At 38.2% G+C, this 18,814-nt stretch overlaps 1 protein-coding gene across 3 annotated transcripts in view; it reads right to left on the bottom strand.

Moving 5' to 3' along the window:
* Positions 1-18,814, bottom strand: part of col14a1a (collagen, type XIV, alpha 1a) — a 143,583-nt gene that overhangs the window by 26,004 nt on the left and 98,765 nt on the right. For all 3 annotated transcript variants that reach the window (XM_073811637.1, XM_065261271.2, XM_065261272.2), the window contains exons 29-37: positions 18,502-18,666; positions 18,005-18,043; positions 16,573-16,711; positions 15,341-15,483; positions 15,112-15,221; positions 7,571-7,729; positions 6,477-6,554; positions 3,009-3,095; positions 1,462-1,515 (exon numbers count right to left, since the gene is read on the bottom strand). In XM_073811637.1, the coding sequence (XP_073667738.1) occupies positions 1,462-1,515; positions 3,009-3,095; positions 6,477-6,554; positions 7,571-7,729; positions 15,112-15,221; positions 15,341-15,483; positions 16,573-16,711; positions 18,005-18,043; positions 18,502-18,666 (974 nt within the window). The remainder of the gene's footprint in view (positions 1-1,461; positions 1,516-3,008; positions 3,096-6,476; positions 6,555-7,570; positions 7,730-15,111; positions 15,222-15,340; positions 15,484-16,572; positions 16,712-18,004; positions 18,044-18,501; positions 18,667-18,814) is intronic.

Below are 18,814 nucleotides of genomic sequence, written 5' to 3'. Positions count from 1 at the left end.
GTCAGTATGAAGACGCGAAGGGTACCCCAAGCGACAATGAAGACGTGAAGGGTACCCCAAGCGACAATTGTAAAAAATTTGGAACAAAAATTGAGTAGTTAACGTCCAGAAGCGGCATGATCCTGCCGATCGCTGCATACATTGACTTTACATAACGTGACGGCATCACCTTCCGGGATGCCCTTTCGTCTATATCCGACGCTTAGGGATTAGCATGAAAGCAACGGAGTTTCCATTTTGTCGATATATGCCCTGTCCCAAATGGCACACTCCGGACTTGTGGTCCTCCTCAGAGTCCACACTTTGATGACATCATGTAATGCCCACTTAAGGGACCCTTGTTGCGAGTCCACGTGAGTGCACCGGAGTCGTATTTTGGGACAGACCCGAGCTTCACGCCGGACATACGAAGAGAAGTTGCCCATCAGTGTGAACTGCTCCCTTCCATCGTCTGATTGTTCTGATTACTCTTTCGCAAGGACTTCTGGGTTGGTAAAGTGCCTGCTGCAGTGCGGGCTTCGATGAAGGCCGCATCAAGGGGGCAAAGGGGGCGCTGATGAGCACACTTCGAATCGTAAAAATGACAGATGGGACACCCGTGGACTAAGCAAGCACATGCAATTTAAGGCCACGAGACCGAAAGTCCACATGAAGTGCGCCATTTGGGACAGGGCCAACGTGATGCATAGGGGCACCCTTCGCGTCTTCATATTGACGCTGAAGGCGTTTGAACATGCTTCAGATTTTGACTGAAAAAAAAAAGCGGATACGCAAAACAGGCTTTTTTCACTCACATACAGCTTTTCAAACACTCACATGATGTGTTTATTAATGTAAGTACTGCAATGAAAGTTTATGCCACTAATGGGAAGATAAAAATCTGATTATATATTAATTTATGTTCTCATTTTTTTATTCTATAAAGAGATTTGCTAAGCTGATGCTCAAAACAGATGCGCATGCACAAAAGAAGATTAATCTTATAATGCTCACCTGTGATTAGCTTAATATTAGTTAACATAACAAACCAGAGAACATGAGTGGGAATAGTGGCATGGCGGTGAGTTCAGAAAGTGAGGGGGACAGAATCGTCATTTTTTTAAATTGGGGGGGCATGTAGCCCCTCTATGATATATCCTCCCAGAATGGCTTTATTTGGACCAAAGCATGGTGCATTCTGTACATACAGTACACACATCTGGAGAGACTTCATTGTAAAAGGTGCTACAGTTAGTTGGACAGATACAAATAAACAAAACTCTTCTGGACAGAACCATTTACTCAGCGTGTGAAACGAGTGCACGGTCCAAAAACAACACTGTGGCATTGTGTATTTATTGATTCTCACTTTATATTGCAAGATATTGTCTGTTTCAGTAAATCATACAGGTTTGGCGAGGCCAAACTGTGGGTGGCCTGCATAAGGCATAATGAAAATAAATAACACAGTGTTTTTTTTACCGTCAAGCCTGGTTCCCCCCGATCTCCTCTTGAACCTCTTATACCAGGACCGCCCTGAGAGTCAGATGCACACAATTAGATAAACATAAACTGAAAAACACAAGAAAACTGGAGAAGTTCTCCTAAGGACCACACTTGGTTCGTGTCTCCAACATAGCAATTTTAAGTGCTGTCACTAGTTTGGTTTCAAAACCAACCCATCATGCACCCTATCAATGTGTTAAAAATGCTAAGAATTCTGCGTGTGCTAGTTCACACATAACATAAAGGTTTAAAGATTTAAATGTAACCATGATAGCCTATATAATTAATATTGACTGAGTAAGGTCATGTCAAAGATTATTAGACCTTAGTCTGGATTTCACAGAAATGGTCACATTTTTAAGAAAAACAGAGACTAGATAGCATCTTTGACCTGGTTCAAGCCATGCCTCGCCTTAACCCATGACCCTCATAAACTTTTGCCCTCTGTGCTGTAGGCAACCGCAAGTAATTTAACCCCAACTTCCTTTTCCTGTGTTTAATTCATTAAATTGCCTCCCCAAGGGCGACGACTGTAGTATGGTTTTATCACCAAATCTGATTCATAAGTATTCCCAAACACACCAAACAAAGGCTGCTGGAAAAGCCAGAACCATTAATATTCATTTGCGGGACACATGTGGCGACTTGAAAAGGACATTCTCGATTGATTCGGGCTGCTACTGCCATCATAGGGAACACATGACAGTAATGCTTCAGTAATTTCAAGATGCCGGGATAATACAGATAAAACTGAAATGCAATTGTCTTCCCTGCAGTACCTGCTTTGGCTTAGGATGATGGTAGAAATGGTTATTGGTTATAGGATGAGGGAATCTATAGACGCAGACAGGAGTGGACTAATCAGTTTTGATAAATCGATCCCCACGTAATGACTTTCTCAAAAACACTGCTGTTTATACAGCATGGCCTTTTCGAGGCCTCAGAAATACATTTTCGCTCCGTGTGTGTACGACGCTGTCTTTTAAATGAGCTCATTTATTTGTTCCTGCCGTATCGGGTTCGACCTGCGGCACGGGCTGAATTGAGCTGAATCTGATGCTGGCTGTCTTTCTCGTTCTCCCGTGTACTTTCTCCATTTCTTTAATCTCTTTATGCTGTGCATTTTCTTGTGTTTTGCCCTCAAGGGGTGAGATATCGCAAGTGAGGCTTGAAGCTGATAACTGGAAGGCTGCCTGTTTGATATCCGCAAGGTCAGCCTACAATTTTCCTCATACCCTTGAGCAAGGCACCTAACCTGGGGTTGTTTCAGGAGATCGTCCATATATTACATTTATGCGATCACCTAAAGTGACAAATAAAGATTTTTTTCTTGAAAAAGTCTACGCATCATTACACAGTGCCTTAACCAGGCACGCTATGACATGCTTCATCTGAAAAGCAATTTGTCTGTCCACACTTGTAAAATTGCTATGTGACACAATCACAGCCAATCACAGATTAAAATATATAAGATGGAACGTATTGTATTGTGCACTGAGGTTACTGCCTGTGAGTAGTTTTACCGGAGGTCCTGAGGGTCCGGGAGGTCCTTTGCTGTCCTGAGCACAGGTGCAGGCGTGAGGCATGGCAGGACAATCGTCTTCTACTCTCTGAAGGAAAGGCATACATAAAACAACATGTCAAACACTTCAAAGCGATCTGAACACTACCCGTTTCCTCTCCGAGTCTACCAGAACTTTATTTGTCCAAGCCAACCGTGGGTGTCTGAGCAATTCCCTCAAGTCATTAATTTGTAAGCACACAAACATGCCAAGCGATCTGGAGATATTGTTCATCCCATCCGTGGAGAACAAATTCTATTTGTCTGCTACAAGACTACATAATTGAATTATTTGTAGAGCGGACATGGATCTTTAAAGATATGGGCAATTGCCAGAATGGCTGGTTGGAGATCACTGAGACATTTTGTCAGGATTTTAGCAGGAGAGAAGATATTGCTGAGGTGTCAGAGGCCACCATATATGACTACACTCAATATTAGCAGTAATAATAATGATAAAGAACTATAATAAGTCAATGAGTGACAGGCAATGACAAGGCTGTTAGTGATGATGAAGGGTTCAGAAAAAAGAACGGTCTGCTGGTCCAAGGCCAGTGTCAGACAGTTTTTCAACAAAATGAGGGAAATGTCATTCACACTCTTACTGTACACTCGTAAAAATAAAGAGGCTTTGTGATGTCATAAAAGAACCATTTTTGGCTAAATGGTTTCATCAAGAACCTTTAACATCTGTTTCAGAAAAGGTTGTTTATAGTGAAAATGGATCTTTAGATTGTAAAAAAAGGTATGAAAGAAATGGTTCTTCTAAGAACCTTTGACTAAATGGTTAAGCTTTTAACACATTATGGGCTCTATCTTACACCCGGCGCAATGCGCGACGCAAGTGTCTTTTGCTAGTTTCCACCCTGCGCAACGATCATTTTCACATGTAGCGCCACGTTGTTTAAATAGCAAATGCATTTGCGCCCCCTTTTGCGCCCATGGGCGTTCTGGTCTGAAAACGAGGTGTGTTCAGGTGCAACTAAAATAGACTACGTTATGTTTTTTGTTATTTAAAGAGCGCATTTGTAATACGCGCCTATAAACAGGACGACAACGCGGGTTTCCTTATCACATACATGAATGCGCAGCAGCACAAAAACACTTTTAAATATAAGAGATTAAAGGATTGAATGTAAAAGATTATTATTGAGTCTCTTGGGCATAAATGAGGACTAATTATGAGACGTTAGAAGGCGTAAAGAGCTGCTTCACCTGTAGCCTGGTAAGTAAATAAATGTTTTGCTTTAAACAAATGCATCTATTTTTAAATGTTTTTAAATGCTATTTTACGGATTTATTGTACATGATGACACTGTACCTGTGGATATGGTGGGATGAGAAACATTTTAAGTAATGATTTGTAAAAATCCCACATGGCGCTGTTCTAGTGCTGAAACGCTTTGGCTCTCTGCACGTTTGTAAATCCTTTATCTCTTGTTTGTATTTTTAGAGTACAAACCTTTTCTTGCATATTTGCAAATTTTTTTATGAGATTACATTGATTATGAAGGATATCAATGCATTTACAGCAATTCAAAGCAATGACTGAAAGAAAAAGACTTTTAAAAGGTTTAAATAAAAAAAATAAAATTTCAATAAAAATGAAAACAACAGATTTTTTAACATTATTTAAACTGGTGGTCTTCTTCCTCCGCTTAGTTTTTCAGTTTACAAAGTCCGTCATCTAAATAGGGATTAAACATAGCGCCAGCGCAACTTGCTTTTAAAGGGGATGAGAGCTGAGACTCTCATTGGTTTATTGCACGTTACGCCCAAAACACACCCATTACTCATTAGGAAAATATGTACAACCCTTTTTCGACCCTGCGCTCGGCACACAAACCATTTTTCCCGTTGTTAAATTAGCAAAAGTGGCATCGGACACGCCCATTTAGACCGTGCGCCGTGCGCTTTAGACGATGCGCTTAGATAGTTAAAATAGGGCCCTTTGTGTCATTTTAACACATTATGTGTCATTTTGTGTTGATTTTGTATTAAACAACACATTCGTTCTAAGGGTGTTATAAGCACCTTCATTTTTAAGATTTTATTATTTTGTGCATTTATGACCATAGACTGTATAATGGACATTTTTGCACACATCCTTTCAAAAGTTAAATTATACTTTTCTACTACAAATAAATGTACACTACTGTTCAAAAGTTTATGGTCCACATTTTAGAATAACAGTTATCTCATAAAAACTATGGAATGACACAAATCCAACTAATGAAAATTATGTAACATTCAAAATAATTCAATTTAGTCCGTACGTCACCGCGCATCACTCGCAGATATCCGAAAATGGGTAAAGAGGCGGGACTTGGGTGAAGCTGACGTGGCTGGTTGCTGAAACCACGCCCCCCTAGCTCGATTCTAGTGACAGCAATGGCTGTTCAACCATCACTCAAGCAGCCACACCCTTAATTATGCAGAAGTTTAAGGCTTAATATAATTTAAACGGATGACTTACAAAAAACTTCACCCCCCTCACAAGTGTCATGAAGGGCAAAATTAGCTATACAGACTAAAAGTCACTTCCATATTGACTTCATCAGAGAGATCGGAAGGTTGCACCTCATTACAAAGGCAAACTTGTGTGGGGAGATGCGAATGACGTGAATTAGGTGCCACACTTGCAGCGAAAACACGTGATACTCTCGTCAAATGTGCCTTACGCAAATTGAAAATATTCAACTCATGCAAAAAAGACACAAAGTTTAATCGCACAAGTAATCTCGAACGAGTAAGGCGATACTTCATGTTTGGTGTGTACGCAGCATTAGAGTTTCCATATATTCTGAGCTCTTATTCTGGGCTTTGGCTTTATTATTTGCATATAATATTCCAAGTCATCCATTTCAAGAACTACAGTCTTTTTTTAATTAAAATAATTTTAAACAGTCAAGTGAACAGTAGTGTATACATTATATTATGTATACATAATAAAACTCAAATGTGTAATTTTTGGGGAAGAGTCCAGTGAAAATTTTGGCAGGGAAGGTAAAAATAGTTCATACTGTACTAACACAGAGTCAGCGGAAAACAATCCTTACTGTTGATGATAGATAAGTGTAAAGTAATTAAAGTAGATATTTTACAACATTTAATGCATCAAGAATCCGTTTGTACAGAATCCCAGACTTTGTGTGCGTGTGCTAGTCTCATACATCAAGACGAAGTTTATGGGTCCCGTAAGAAAAGAAAAATCAAAAACAATATTTGAAAACTCCACTTCTGCATTTTTGAATTGCATGTGGTCTAGTTGCTTAAACGTCTGGCATTTTCTGGGATAAGTCAGCGACAGATATTAAGTATTATAAGCTGATTTGAGCGTAGCTTGTATGGGTTTGCGGATCGTCAGACACATATTTACTTTGACAGTTAGTGATTGTACCGAATAAAACACTGATTGGTCGCCTCTTACCAAGCCTGGGAGTTCACAGCACTTATCCCGACTCGCCCATGATGTACTGCAGACTATGTCAAACATCTGGAGCTGAAACTGTGGATCACACACACACAAACAAAGCGTATATTCAAAGCTTTTGTTTTTCTCATTAGAAACAATTACAAATGTTATGCATTATGAATCTTATCAAGCACCATTGCAAACATTTTATGAAAGCATAAACACATTATATGAGTGCTTGTTGCTGATAAATGAAATTTATAAAAGCGCGGCCGTATGTGGTTACTAGCAAAGATTTATCTGATTATTTGTTTGGACGACTGAATGACTGATTCTAATCATTTTTAACTTTTGCGTACACACACTCAGATTACAATCACACCAACATAATCACAAAGACAATTAGTCTCATCAATTCCACTTGTTAAATAAAATCATGCTACACAATTGCACATAATGATTCACGAATTTAATGGAAAAAACAAACGGCATAAAGCATAAAGTCAGTATTTAGTATCTCTAACCGAAATGGCACGCTTTGAATTCAATTTCCCGGTTATCATTAAATTTGGATCTAATAGGATGACTTTGCTTTCAAAGACCTTGTATCTCTGAACGAAGGTTTAAACCATCCATCACTCTGCAATTATCAGACTTTAAACAAAAGCTGCTCCTCAGAAACAATCCTGCACCGATATAGTGGGTCTTTGTGTTGCTACAAGACAAAAGCCAGCCCTGTTGTAAGATTTAATGGGTGATTCATTTAGGCCAATGTAAGTCATCCTTCAGCAAAAGTTTCAAATATTTGACTTCTCTGCTACACTGTATGCAAAAAGCAATACGTCAAAAGGGCACAATGTCAGCGAAGCCTCAGTCTCACTTTAGAATACAGTTGGTGTACAGTACCCAAATGATGTCATGTACCCGCTAAAATTCTAGTATGCGAGTATGCAACAAGTCAATGCAACAGAAGCTAATATAAAGTTAAAGAATTAAGGCTCACGTGTGGCTTTAGGTGATGGAATTACATCAGGGCAAATAATTTTTTAGTAATTTCTGAGGTTGTTGAGAGTAAAGGACAAGATCTTTCTATAGATCTCTGGCCTTACCGGTGCAGAGTTGTCTCTTCTTCCACGCGAGCGGACCAAACGTCCCAAAACCTCCACTCCATCAATGGTGATGTTCCCTGCAGCATTGATGGGTTTCTCTCCTACTGTTTTGCAGTCGATCACCACTTTGGCAGCAGTTTTGCCGATGGCCACATGAAGCTAAGTGAGAAAGAAAGGTGTATGTGATGTTAAGGGATGCATCTCTACTTGAATGTTTAAAACAATAAGGAACAATAGTCTGTATAGACATGTTAGTATATTATAAATCTTAAAAAATTTTAATGACGAAATTACACTGTAGTGAAAGTTGGATCTATAGTTCACCCCCCAAAAATGGTGCCCATTGACTTTTCATAGAAGGAATAAAATTAGGGCCATTTTTTGGGTGAACTACTCCTTTAATTTTTTTTAAAAAACTTTCATTGCAAACACCTTAAAATTTAAGCTTCATTTAAGTATTTTTTTTAAAGGGATAGTTCATCCAAAAATAAAAATTCTGTCATTATTTACTCACTCTCACGTTGTTACAAACCTGTATAAATTTTTTTCTTCTGACAAACACGAAGGAAGATATTTTGAGGAATCTTCGCAATCAAACCGTTCATGAGTCCCATTCGATTCCATAGTATTCTTTTTCCTACTATGGAAGTGAATGGGGCCCATGAACGGTTTGGTTACAAACATCCCTTAAAATATCTAGCAAAGAAATGTATCTTATTCTTGACGTAAATGTGGGCGCCGCCATCTTTGAGCTCATATGTGTTAAACCTTTCGCTGAGCCACTACAGATAATGGTAGCCCTATTGTGAGGGATACGAGTCTGCCGTTTTGACTGGCATTTTAATGCTTATTATGAAATCCAGGGAAGACCGACATAATTTGTGCAGTTAGGGGTAGTCATTTTAGCTGATACAAACGCAGTAAATCTCTACAAAACATTTGTTTTAACCCCATGCACAAGAACTGAATGTGTATGTGGCGCACGTGCATCTATTAACTGTATCCACACATCCATCCAGTAAAACCTTTTATAGAAACTGACAGTGAACAATAAATACAATAATTATTCAAAAACAACTAATATTATGCTGATAAAAATATGCTGATTTAGCTGGTTTTTTTATTCTGCTACTATACTGTATATTATTACAAAAATGAGATTACAGTACAGAATATATCGACATGATCTGCTTATTAGTTAATGATGTGTTTGCGTACTTTTGTTATGTTTTAAATTATTTTATAAGCTCATGTCTTATCTACTGCATATAATATTTCCATAAAATGAAAACAATACTGAAAACATGTAATAGTAGTTTAATATGTTTATTATGGTTTGTTTAAATACCTTACAATGTGTTGAATGAGAAGCATAAGTTACTGCTGCTGTCGGATCGCGTGAAGCTTGATGTGACGCCATAAAAACTCGATTAAAAATTGCCGTTTAAAAAAACTCACACTGGCTCATATATAAAAATTATGACCGTAATCATCATGGAAAATGCCAGTTTCTGGTTCAGTGACAGTACGCTCCGGAAGTCGTGCCCATAATTCACGCAAAGTGTCATGGGGCGTAGGAATAGTGTGGATACAGGTTTGTAAAAACATGAGAGTGAGTAAATGATGACAGAACACTTTGAATTCAAGGAATACATTTTTATAATGTAAAAAAATTGTTGGTTCAATTTAAAAAAATAAGTTATCTGGTTGCCTTTAAATTTTGATTTAATTCAACTCATTAATTCAACACATATTAGTTTACACAATATATTTTACACAACTTTTTTTATACTAAAATTTTGAGTCAAATCAACTCAAAATTTGAAGGCAACCAGGTAACTTACTTTTTTTTTGGTTTTACCAGCAAATCATTTTATTGAACCCATGTCCTTGGTCTTGCTAAACTACATGAACAGAGATATACCTGTAATACTATCAGATTCTTATCTGATTCTACTTAGTTCTCAAAACTACACAACCCTTGTCCAGTTGAAATTTAAGACCTCCCGAGTGAATGTCATGGAACAGATTAGCGTCATGCACTCCAATGAAAACCAAATAAATCTCGTGTCTATCATCCAACGTCTATTATGATTTACAACATGTGCTATTGTTCAAAATGCTGCCATACCGCAGTGCAGTCAGAGGAGAGTACTGTAATTTGTCTCCAGAATAACACAGCCAAAACCGTATCAGAAGAAAGTAATATGAAGTTAGCAAAAGTTCATATTTGAGTGTCAGAGTCGATTTTAGTATGAGACAGCGCACGTCGTCTCTTAATGGATTTGGGGTCTAAAACTCAATTTTCTTCAGTTCACTGGATGCAATTGTAAGCGTGCGTGTGCTTGTCAGACAGCACGGCTGATAGCGGACTCAGACCGAGCTCATTATTGTGAAGTCTCACATTAATGTCAATTATGAAGAATGATGAAGGGAGTCTGTTCGGTGCTCAGAAATTAAACTTCTCTATCAGAAAAACAAGACAGATTAAGCCCGTCGGTGACGCGGATGCATTTTGGCAAATATGGATCTTCGAACTAAGCATCGCCTATGCTCTGAGCGGCAGGTGTTACTGTGTTAAAAAGCCAATTAGATGCGGCAGTTGCAGCGGTGACATGCGACGGGTGCATGCGCCCCGTGCATTTAACCCGAGAATGCTGCTGAGAGTGTTTATTGGTGTGTCCGGACCGGTCTGTCAGCGGTAATGCAGTGCTAACCAGGAGTAACAGAAGAGAATTAGAGGTCGGGGACGACACTTCTGTTTCTGGTCAGCCGCTTTGGGTCGCATCTCCCTGCGAATCAATCTCCCTCCGATCGTTCTGCAGCCAACACAATCAGCTGGTCCATTTCACACTGCAGGTGTATGCCTATTGGAGCCAACTGTTCCTGTTTACGAGCTTACTCTTTAATATGAAGTGCTTTGTTTGTTTGTTGGCTGGTCTCCCTGTATGATTGGACTGGTCTGGTTCACTGGTTTTATAGGGTTTTGAAGACATGCTTGGTGATCAGGCTGGGGGCAAGCAGCTAAACCAGCTTATAACCAGTTCGTCCAAGCTGGGGGACAAGCTAGGCTTGCCTAAACTGGCAAAAACCAGCATGCTTTTGTCTTGACATGTAAAGATTATGATGGTCTCAGTAGAATAATTAAGTCTGTCACTGAACTTCTGTATATCGATTTATACTAAAGCTTTCAGGAGGGCCACATACATAATTTCTGTACATTTATTTTGTAATTTTTGGAATTAACATTTGCTTTATGTTCAAAGTGCAAAAAGTCCTTAAAGGGCACATATATTGTGGCTAAAAAGCACATTACTCTGTGTATTTGGTGTAATACAATGTGTGCATGGTGTATAGTTCAAAAATGCATTATTTTCCACATACCGTACATTTTTGTAGCACCTCTAAGTCCCGCCCTCCTTTGACAGGTCGTTTTTTAAAAAGCTCAACGTTGTGATTGGCCGAATACCACAATTACCTAAACGGAAATGTGACGCTTCTTACCATGTTTTGAAAGATGAGCAATGCAAATGTTCGAACCAAGCGTGCTGCACAAGCTCTGAAAAGTGAAGCCAAAACGTCTCGATCGCCCCCCAGTGACTGGTCCCAGTATAGGTCATAAACCCTGCCTCTCCCTTTTTATTCAGTGGGACTTGAGATCAACTAAACAATTTAATTACACTTCTATTATCTTTTTCCGAAGCTGGTTTCTGTCATTTACTGTAGTTTTTATTACGTTTATGTACATTCAAGCGTTTGTTTTTAAAATAAGTTTGTTTTTAGTTAGTTATTTAATGCTATAAAAACCGTGGTGTCAAGTAATGATTGACAGCTGTGATATGCGCATTCTGGGAGAGAGAGGGCGGGGCCTTGATTTCGCGGCTTTACTTCCTACTCACTACTGCGCAGGACTGGTCCTGAAATCACTCAAGACCCAAGATGTCACCGCCGTATTGGGACACTGGCGGCTTCACTTTTCACCAATGGCAGAGAGCGAACGAGCGTCTGTTTTTATAGTCTATGGTTCGAACCAGTATGACGTCTAACTGCATGGTCATGTTTGAACGAGCCGTTTTGGGTAGGCGTGATGAGGCTTCACTTTTAAAAAGAGGATCTCTTTAGATTTAAAACTTTAATTTTTGCAACTTTACAGATTTTTTTTTGTCCACTGACATCTTTTAACACTCTAAAAACAATGGAAAACATGAACCGGGTCATGTGACTCCTTTAATATTGCCTTTAGAAATAAATGAGCAATGAATGAATAACTATGGTATTTGTGCTTTCATTTACAGTATCAGATCCACTTTTGTATTTCTTATTGTATTTCAGCCACATTGCACAGTAAATTCAAAACTGCTGGTGTCATCAGATCATGCAAATGAAACCTGCATTTCTCACCTTGATTCAAAATGTGCTTGACAATAACACCAAATAAAATTCATAAGATCAGCCACTAAAACATCTGAAGCATCAAAAGATCCACATGACTTCCTCTGAAGACCTTGCAAAGTTAAACCCGTTGGACAGTGGCTTTACAAAGTGAAGAATAAGTCACGGTTGAGAGGAGCGAGACTTTTAATAGAGGGCTTGCGGGGGGCAACGAGAGTCCCAAACAATCTGCTCACAACAACAGGATCTCATCCAAATCGGGGGCTTTGTTTAAAAGCTGTCATAACAACTCATGCCAAATGTGCGATGGTCAGGGTCAGGACAGTGAATGCCGTGCAAAGAGGATTTTTTACATGGTGAAAATCTGATTCGGCTGTGGTCAGATAAACTCTCAGCTTTAACCGCAAGGCTGCAATCCCCTGAATACAAATCTCATTAGCAAGTACAAACTAAAACCACGTTGACTCAGTCCTCTAGGTCACTTTATAAAGCAGATTATTTGTGTGTTGAATAATCGAATGCATATACACACACACACAGAAATTAGCATGGCTTATTTTGTATTTGTCTCGCTTTTAAGCACTCGTTTGTGTTTGTGTTTGTGCAGCACATTTACAAAAGCACAGAAAATACAAATGCGTGAACGACAAGAAAATGAAATACTAAAATGATCTCATTCCTCCCAAACCATTTGCATAAGACGGACTGTGATTTATGAATCCATTTAAAATCCGGAGCCGAAGCGATGCTGTAGTATCTCTGTTACTCGAGTCTCTAATCTAGACAAGCTCTGCCAAGAGGGATTACTGTCCATACACATCATAAGTGATGTCAGGAGAATACTCGCTCATAACCACACACACATCAGCACATAAAGGCTGTGGAGAGCTTGTCATACAGTCAAAGGTAGAAACTACTTGCCAGGAAAAGGAAATATTAACCGGACAGGCAACACATTGAGCTTTGAAATACATTAGACAGGGTCTCTGTGGAGGAAGTTATGGAGTTGTCTTCCTAAGCGTTGATGTATAGAAAGAATACATAAAATGAACAAGACAGGGCTATCATAAAGCCATTTGCATACTGTCAGAACTCTGTAGCTAGGGGCTCTGGTGAGATCATCATTAAAAAACAGCACAACTTCCTGTTTCTAACTGGCCTGAAGTGAAGTTGACCTAATGGACAAGTGCATTTTAGGCCCAGAACACTTTCATAAGACCTACCTCACACAAACAACAACTTTATTTGACATTAAAGGTGCCAAAGAATGCATTTAAATAATATGAAAAGTTTGGTTCCAAAACGCAATAAATCCATTTTGACTAATTTGGTAAAAACGTGTTTTTATATGGAAGAAAGTGACAAGATGAAAACCACATTTTCCAAAAACTTTCACATAGCATCTTTAGGTTATGATAACATTTAAAATTCAAATCCATTATTTGATTTTCAAAGATTTATTATAAAAACTGAACTTTATAACGCTATAAATCTATTGAATCAATATATAAATGTGCATTCATCTTTACCATGTTATATTCATTTAGTTGACTAGTGGTATACACGGATTAAAAAAATAAACATTAATGGCATTAATCAAAACACTTACTTTGTCATATATTAAGAATACTGTCATTGCTGCTGTCATCCTTGGGACATCATCGCTGAACTTTTTTGACAGTGATCAGCTACAAAATGTTTTGGTCCTGCACGATTTTCGTTGACTTCGCTTAAAATAATGGAAAGTTTTTCATAAGATCCCCTGGGGGAATGTGTTAGCATGACAGAAGTTTGATGATGTCGTGTGAGAACAAGCAACGGCCAACATTTTCCTTTTTCCGAGTACATCTCACATAAATTTTTTGATTTTGATGGCTTACGCCACAAAAAACCACCACAGGTTTATCAATGCCATCAAACTAACTATTTTGTTTTTGTTTGTTTGTTGATCACGAAGTACAAAGTAGATGAGGAAAACCAGGATTCGGTGTGTTTCCAAAGCGCCACCCTTATTGTTTACAATGCATGGAATGGTGCGCTGTGATTTGTTAAATGGATTTATCGCAACAGATTTATTGCTTTTACCAACATGTGGAGTGTCAGAGAAAGACGTGAAAACATACAGCACTACAAGTTCCCTTTATAATTTAAAATTAAGACATCCTGAACACCATGCAGCGTGTGAGAAAAACACGGCGGCAATCCTGGGTATTTGTCTGCTGGATGCACAAGCACGAAGAACGAGAGACTTCAGCTCTTCATCTCGTGTCATAGAACGACGAAGAGTGTCAGCAGTATGTAATATAAACATCCTAAAACCAGTAAAGTCTTAAAATGACACACGCCTATTTTAAACAAGAAATAAAACGTTTAATAACAAAAGCTTTATGTAAGACCACTTTGTTGAGCGCTTTTTTCTCTGTCATGCTTTTGTCAAACTTGCCGCTGTCTCTCTCCCTCTCGCTCTGCTCGTGCTTGACCGCTGCTCAAGATGCAGTGCTGCATATAAGCGTTGATGTAAGGCAGAGTAATGAATATGTTATTTGCTTTTTGCGCGGGAATAGAAGATGGGATTAATATCCGTTTAGCCACGACTCATTTATGTGGTCGAATGTAAATGGAACAACTCAGATATCTATCTGATTAGAGAAGTAACCGGGTGTAAAAGGCCCTATAATGACTGCTGGAATGTTCATTGTTAAATAGTGTGAAATAAATACAGTAAAAAGGACATTCTGAAAATGTAACTTGTGCAATAGTGAGAAAATTGGCAAAATAATTAGGAAAATGAAAAATAAAAAGTGTTTCATTTTGTTCGTCTTCGGCCAAGAATTTTCCTTTTGGTGCATCCCTACTATTTATAACTGCACATAAGCAGTTATTTTGTTCTGACAGTAAAGGCACCACAGAAGAAAATGAGGTAACCTTTTCAAAGGAGAATTTGTGTATTCAGTTATATTTGCTAAGCTGGCAACTTAATGGCTTTTAGCATGAATTAACACTGACTTAGAAATGAACTTTGAAATTCATTTAACTTCTACTTTTTCTGACAAGAACAGAAAATCTCATCCCAAGGCTATGACACAAATACTGTAACTGTACAGATCATAGTTCTAGCAGCCGAGTCATAAATTGGAAGAAAGACTGACCTTATGGAAACTGCCATAGAAAATCTTCTTAATTTCGGTTCCTTCAAAAGCCACCGTCTGAAACTCTCCCTTGTAGTCGTGATTGAAAAAGGTTAATGTTTTCCCTCCATCTAAAGACAGGCAGAAATATTAGACCCATGTGCTTGGTTTCTTTATTGTAATAGATGAAACGAGTGCTGTATCTTTAATAAAAAGATTCAATGGTAAAACCGAAAATGGGTCTACTTACTATCCAGAATAATGCCAACCAGTGGCTCATTGTTTTTGTTGAGGATTTCCCATAATGCAAAGGGTTCCTGAGGAGTTTCGGGTAGTATGCGAAAGAGCACTGTTATTGTGTAGTCAGAAGGAAGCCCTTCAGGATGAAGATACCTATCAATGTAAATTGCACACATGAAAAGCATTGAGACACACCATCAACAGTGGTACGCTGATCATATCTAAAAAACATATTATTTCAAATATAATTCATCCAAAATAATACAATAATTTATTTCGATATCCAAACTTGATTCAGACAATTATAAAAGGTTGCTACTGAATTGAATAGTGTTGTTGTTAGTGATGTTTGTAAATATAAAACTGAATTTAACTGCCTTGGACATGGTATAAAAAGGCTGAAAGAAGCTAATTTATGAGACAATAGAACTGAAACAATAATACAAAATTTTTTTGCAAATCTTTAGATGATCATTCTATCAAAAGATGACTTGATATTTACCTGCAGCAACATATTTTATGTAAGTTATGTAAAAATGTAGATACATATGGCGAGTGAGCCTGGGTTGCTAGAAAATATTTATTGAGGCATTTTAATATTTTGCACATAGATTTTTCGTATTTTAAGCATAAACCTTACAAAATGCTGTTAAATGTTTGTGTAAAACACTTTGGACTTTGGAAATGGGGTGACAATATTAAAATAAATTAATGTAATATATAAATATATAGATAAAATAAATGAGCACTTTCCTCTAAAGAATAAATGTAAAGTGCATCCAGAATGCCTCTTTTGCTCTTTAGGTCATTGCGGCTGCTGATAATCACAATTGACATTATCATAATAGCAGTATTTTAGTAATTTCAGCTGCCTCCGTGCGAGGTAAAATGAGGATGTGGTTAGCAAGGTTCACAGGAGAGGAGACCCACGTGCTAAAACTCTCCACTGTAATAACAACATTCCTTCTAAGTGCAGTAAAGCGAAGCCTAATGTAAATATTATGACATGCTATGGAGGAGGCGGAGGGTCAGTGCTCAGAAGAGCAGCCACAGAAGCCCATTCGCTCTCTGTATGTAAGCCAGAGGCTAATCCGTTCCCAGTCCATGACAGCATTTCTAGATTGGATTAAATTGGATCTATATTTTTCTGTGATTTGACAGGTGACATGTTACAGCTATTGTAAATTTTCTCATTTCAGAGCCATTAATACACACACACACAAAACCAATGCTTGAACACACCTGGTAGGCTGAGAGACGAGAGCGTCCTTGTGCAACCTGTAGCAGGGGAAGCTGTTAAAGGTTCCAGGCTCCATTGAAACACCCTGTACGCTGCTGTAGTGCTTCTCAACCAAACCAAACATCTCCATCATACGAAAGCCTGCAACGGACATTGAGTTTATTTCTTTAATTGAACCCATGAAAGGCTTACTTGAAAGTATAATAATAGGTCAAACAATGATGTTTTAGAGTAGATAGATGTTATAATGAAGAGCTCAAATGCAAAACCCTTGAAGTGCATCTGACCCTCTAAGTGCGTTCTTGTAATGAGCATTTTTTATCAGGCTCTTGTGTTTAGGTTTAGCAAATTTACTTTAATTGCAAAGAAAAGAGTATTAGTCAGTAATTCAAATGCCTTATTTTCACAAATGTCCGTTTTGTAATTTCATTGGTATTTAAACAATTTGTCTTTCACTGCAAAACCCTCAAAACTAAAAAATCAAAAGGTAAGAAGAGTTGATACATCCCTCTATCATCTGTGTGCGTGCACGTAAGTGCTGGAGCGCGCTGCAACACTTCGATAGCATTTAGCTTAGCCCCATTCATTTATTGGTACCATTCAGAGATAAAGTTAGAAGTGACCAAACACATCAACGTTTTTCCTATTTAAGACGAGTAGTTATACGAGCAAGTTTGGTGGTACAAAATAAAACGTAGCGCTTTTCTAAGAGGATTTAAAAGAGGAACTATATTGTATGGCGTAATAGCACTTTTGGGAGTACTTCAACTCGCCTGAAAAATCCGCTCCCCTTCTCCCTCTCATAATGGGAGAGGGAGGGTGTTACTGCGCCGAGTCAAAGTACTCCCAAAAGTGCTATTACGCCATAAAATATAGTTCCTCTTTTAAATCCGCTTAGAAAAGCGCTACTTTTTATTTTGTACCAACAAACTTGCTCGTATAACTACTCGTCTTAAATAGGAAAAACGTTGATGTGTTTGGTCACTTCTAACTTTATCTCTGAGTGGTACCATTGAATGAATGGGGCTAAGCTAAATGCTATTGAAGTGTTGCAGCGCGCCCCAGCGCTTACGTGCACGCACTAAGATGCTAGAGGGATGTATCAACTCTTCTTAGTTAAGGTAATAACATAGTTTAATATTGAAAATGAGTAGACTATTCCTTTAAGTTGGTGGTTTTTTTAGAGTTAATGGGATTTTAATAAAAAACAATGACAAAAATTACACACTTTAATTGTTACCTCCATTTCAAAATCTACTTTAGATTTACTGAAACTTTGCTGTTTCAGACTAAGTAAAAGATTTTTAAATACATTACTAACAGGGAATGAATAAGGCTAATTCTTCAAATAAATCCTCAGGTATGCCTTTATTAAGCAAAATAGTGCTGTGTGTTCTGCCAGTGTTAATAACGCAACATTTATTGCTGTCTTACCTGCTAAAGTGTTTCCACCCATTAGCACAGATGGGCAAGCTGTGAAAAAATAACAATTTGTCAAAGAACAAAATTATTTTTTGGAAATTATACATTACATAAGGATGCATGCAAACATTGTTCCGCTTCCGATATAAATCAACTTCCAAAAACTGTTAAACATTTAAGAGCAACAGCTTTTAACTGAATGCCTTTACTGAAGTGCTATTGACTCAAATGAAGAATGTAAACTGGCACCATCCACATTCCTGTAATATATTATTACTAAGAATAATGACCTTAAATTAACATGACAGGAAACACTGATTATGTCAATTGAACGTCTTAAACTAATCTCAAAAGTATAGTAACGTTTATAAAACATATACTGTAGTTCCTGGATGATAACTGGTTAATGCAAACAGTAAGAGCTATGACCTTTTCACCATTAGTTTAATCAAAACAACTACAGCGTGAAGCCCAAGCTGAACTTTTTGTAGACTGTCAAAGGGACCTACTGGCTGTCGCCGCCTCGCAAACAAAAGTTATTAGCTGTTCTTCAATCTTCTTGAAAGCATCCAAGTCATCTACGAAGAACACGTGTCTCTCGCTGGGTTTGCTGGCAATGTTCACCAGCTCCCCATAGTCAGCATCGGCAAAGCCAATGGCAAAGATGATGTAGCCTGCAGCGAAAGCAACAGAAGCAAGCAAAACACTGAAACAGTTGGTGTTTTTCAAATCCTGTTGTTTATTGAAGACATTTCTGCATTCACGACAGATGAAAATGTTCTCGATTATGGGAAATGTCCAGAATGCAAGGGTTAAAACCAT

This window comes from Paramisgurnus dabryanus, chromosome 13 (assembly GCF_030506205.2).
Source record: "Paramisgurnus dabryanus chromosome 13, PD_genome_1.1, whole genome shotgun sequence".
Lineage (NCBI taxonomy): Eukaryota > Metazoa > Chordata > Actinopteri > Cypriniformes > Cobitidae > Paramisgurnus > Paramisgurnus dabryanus.
This window is presented reverse-complemented; position numbering and strand designations above follow the sequence as displayed.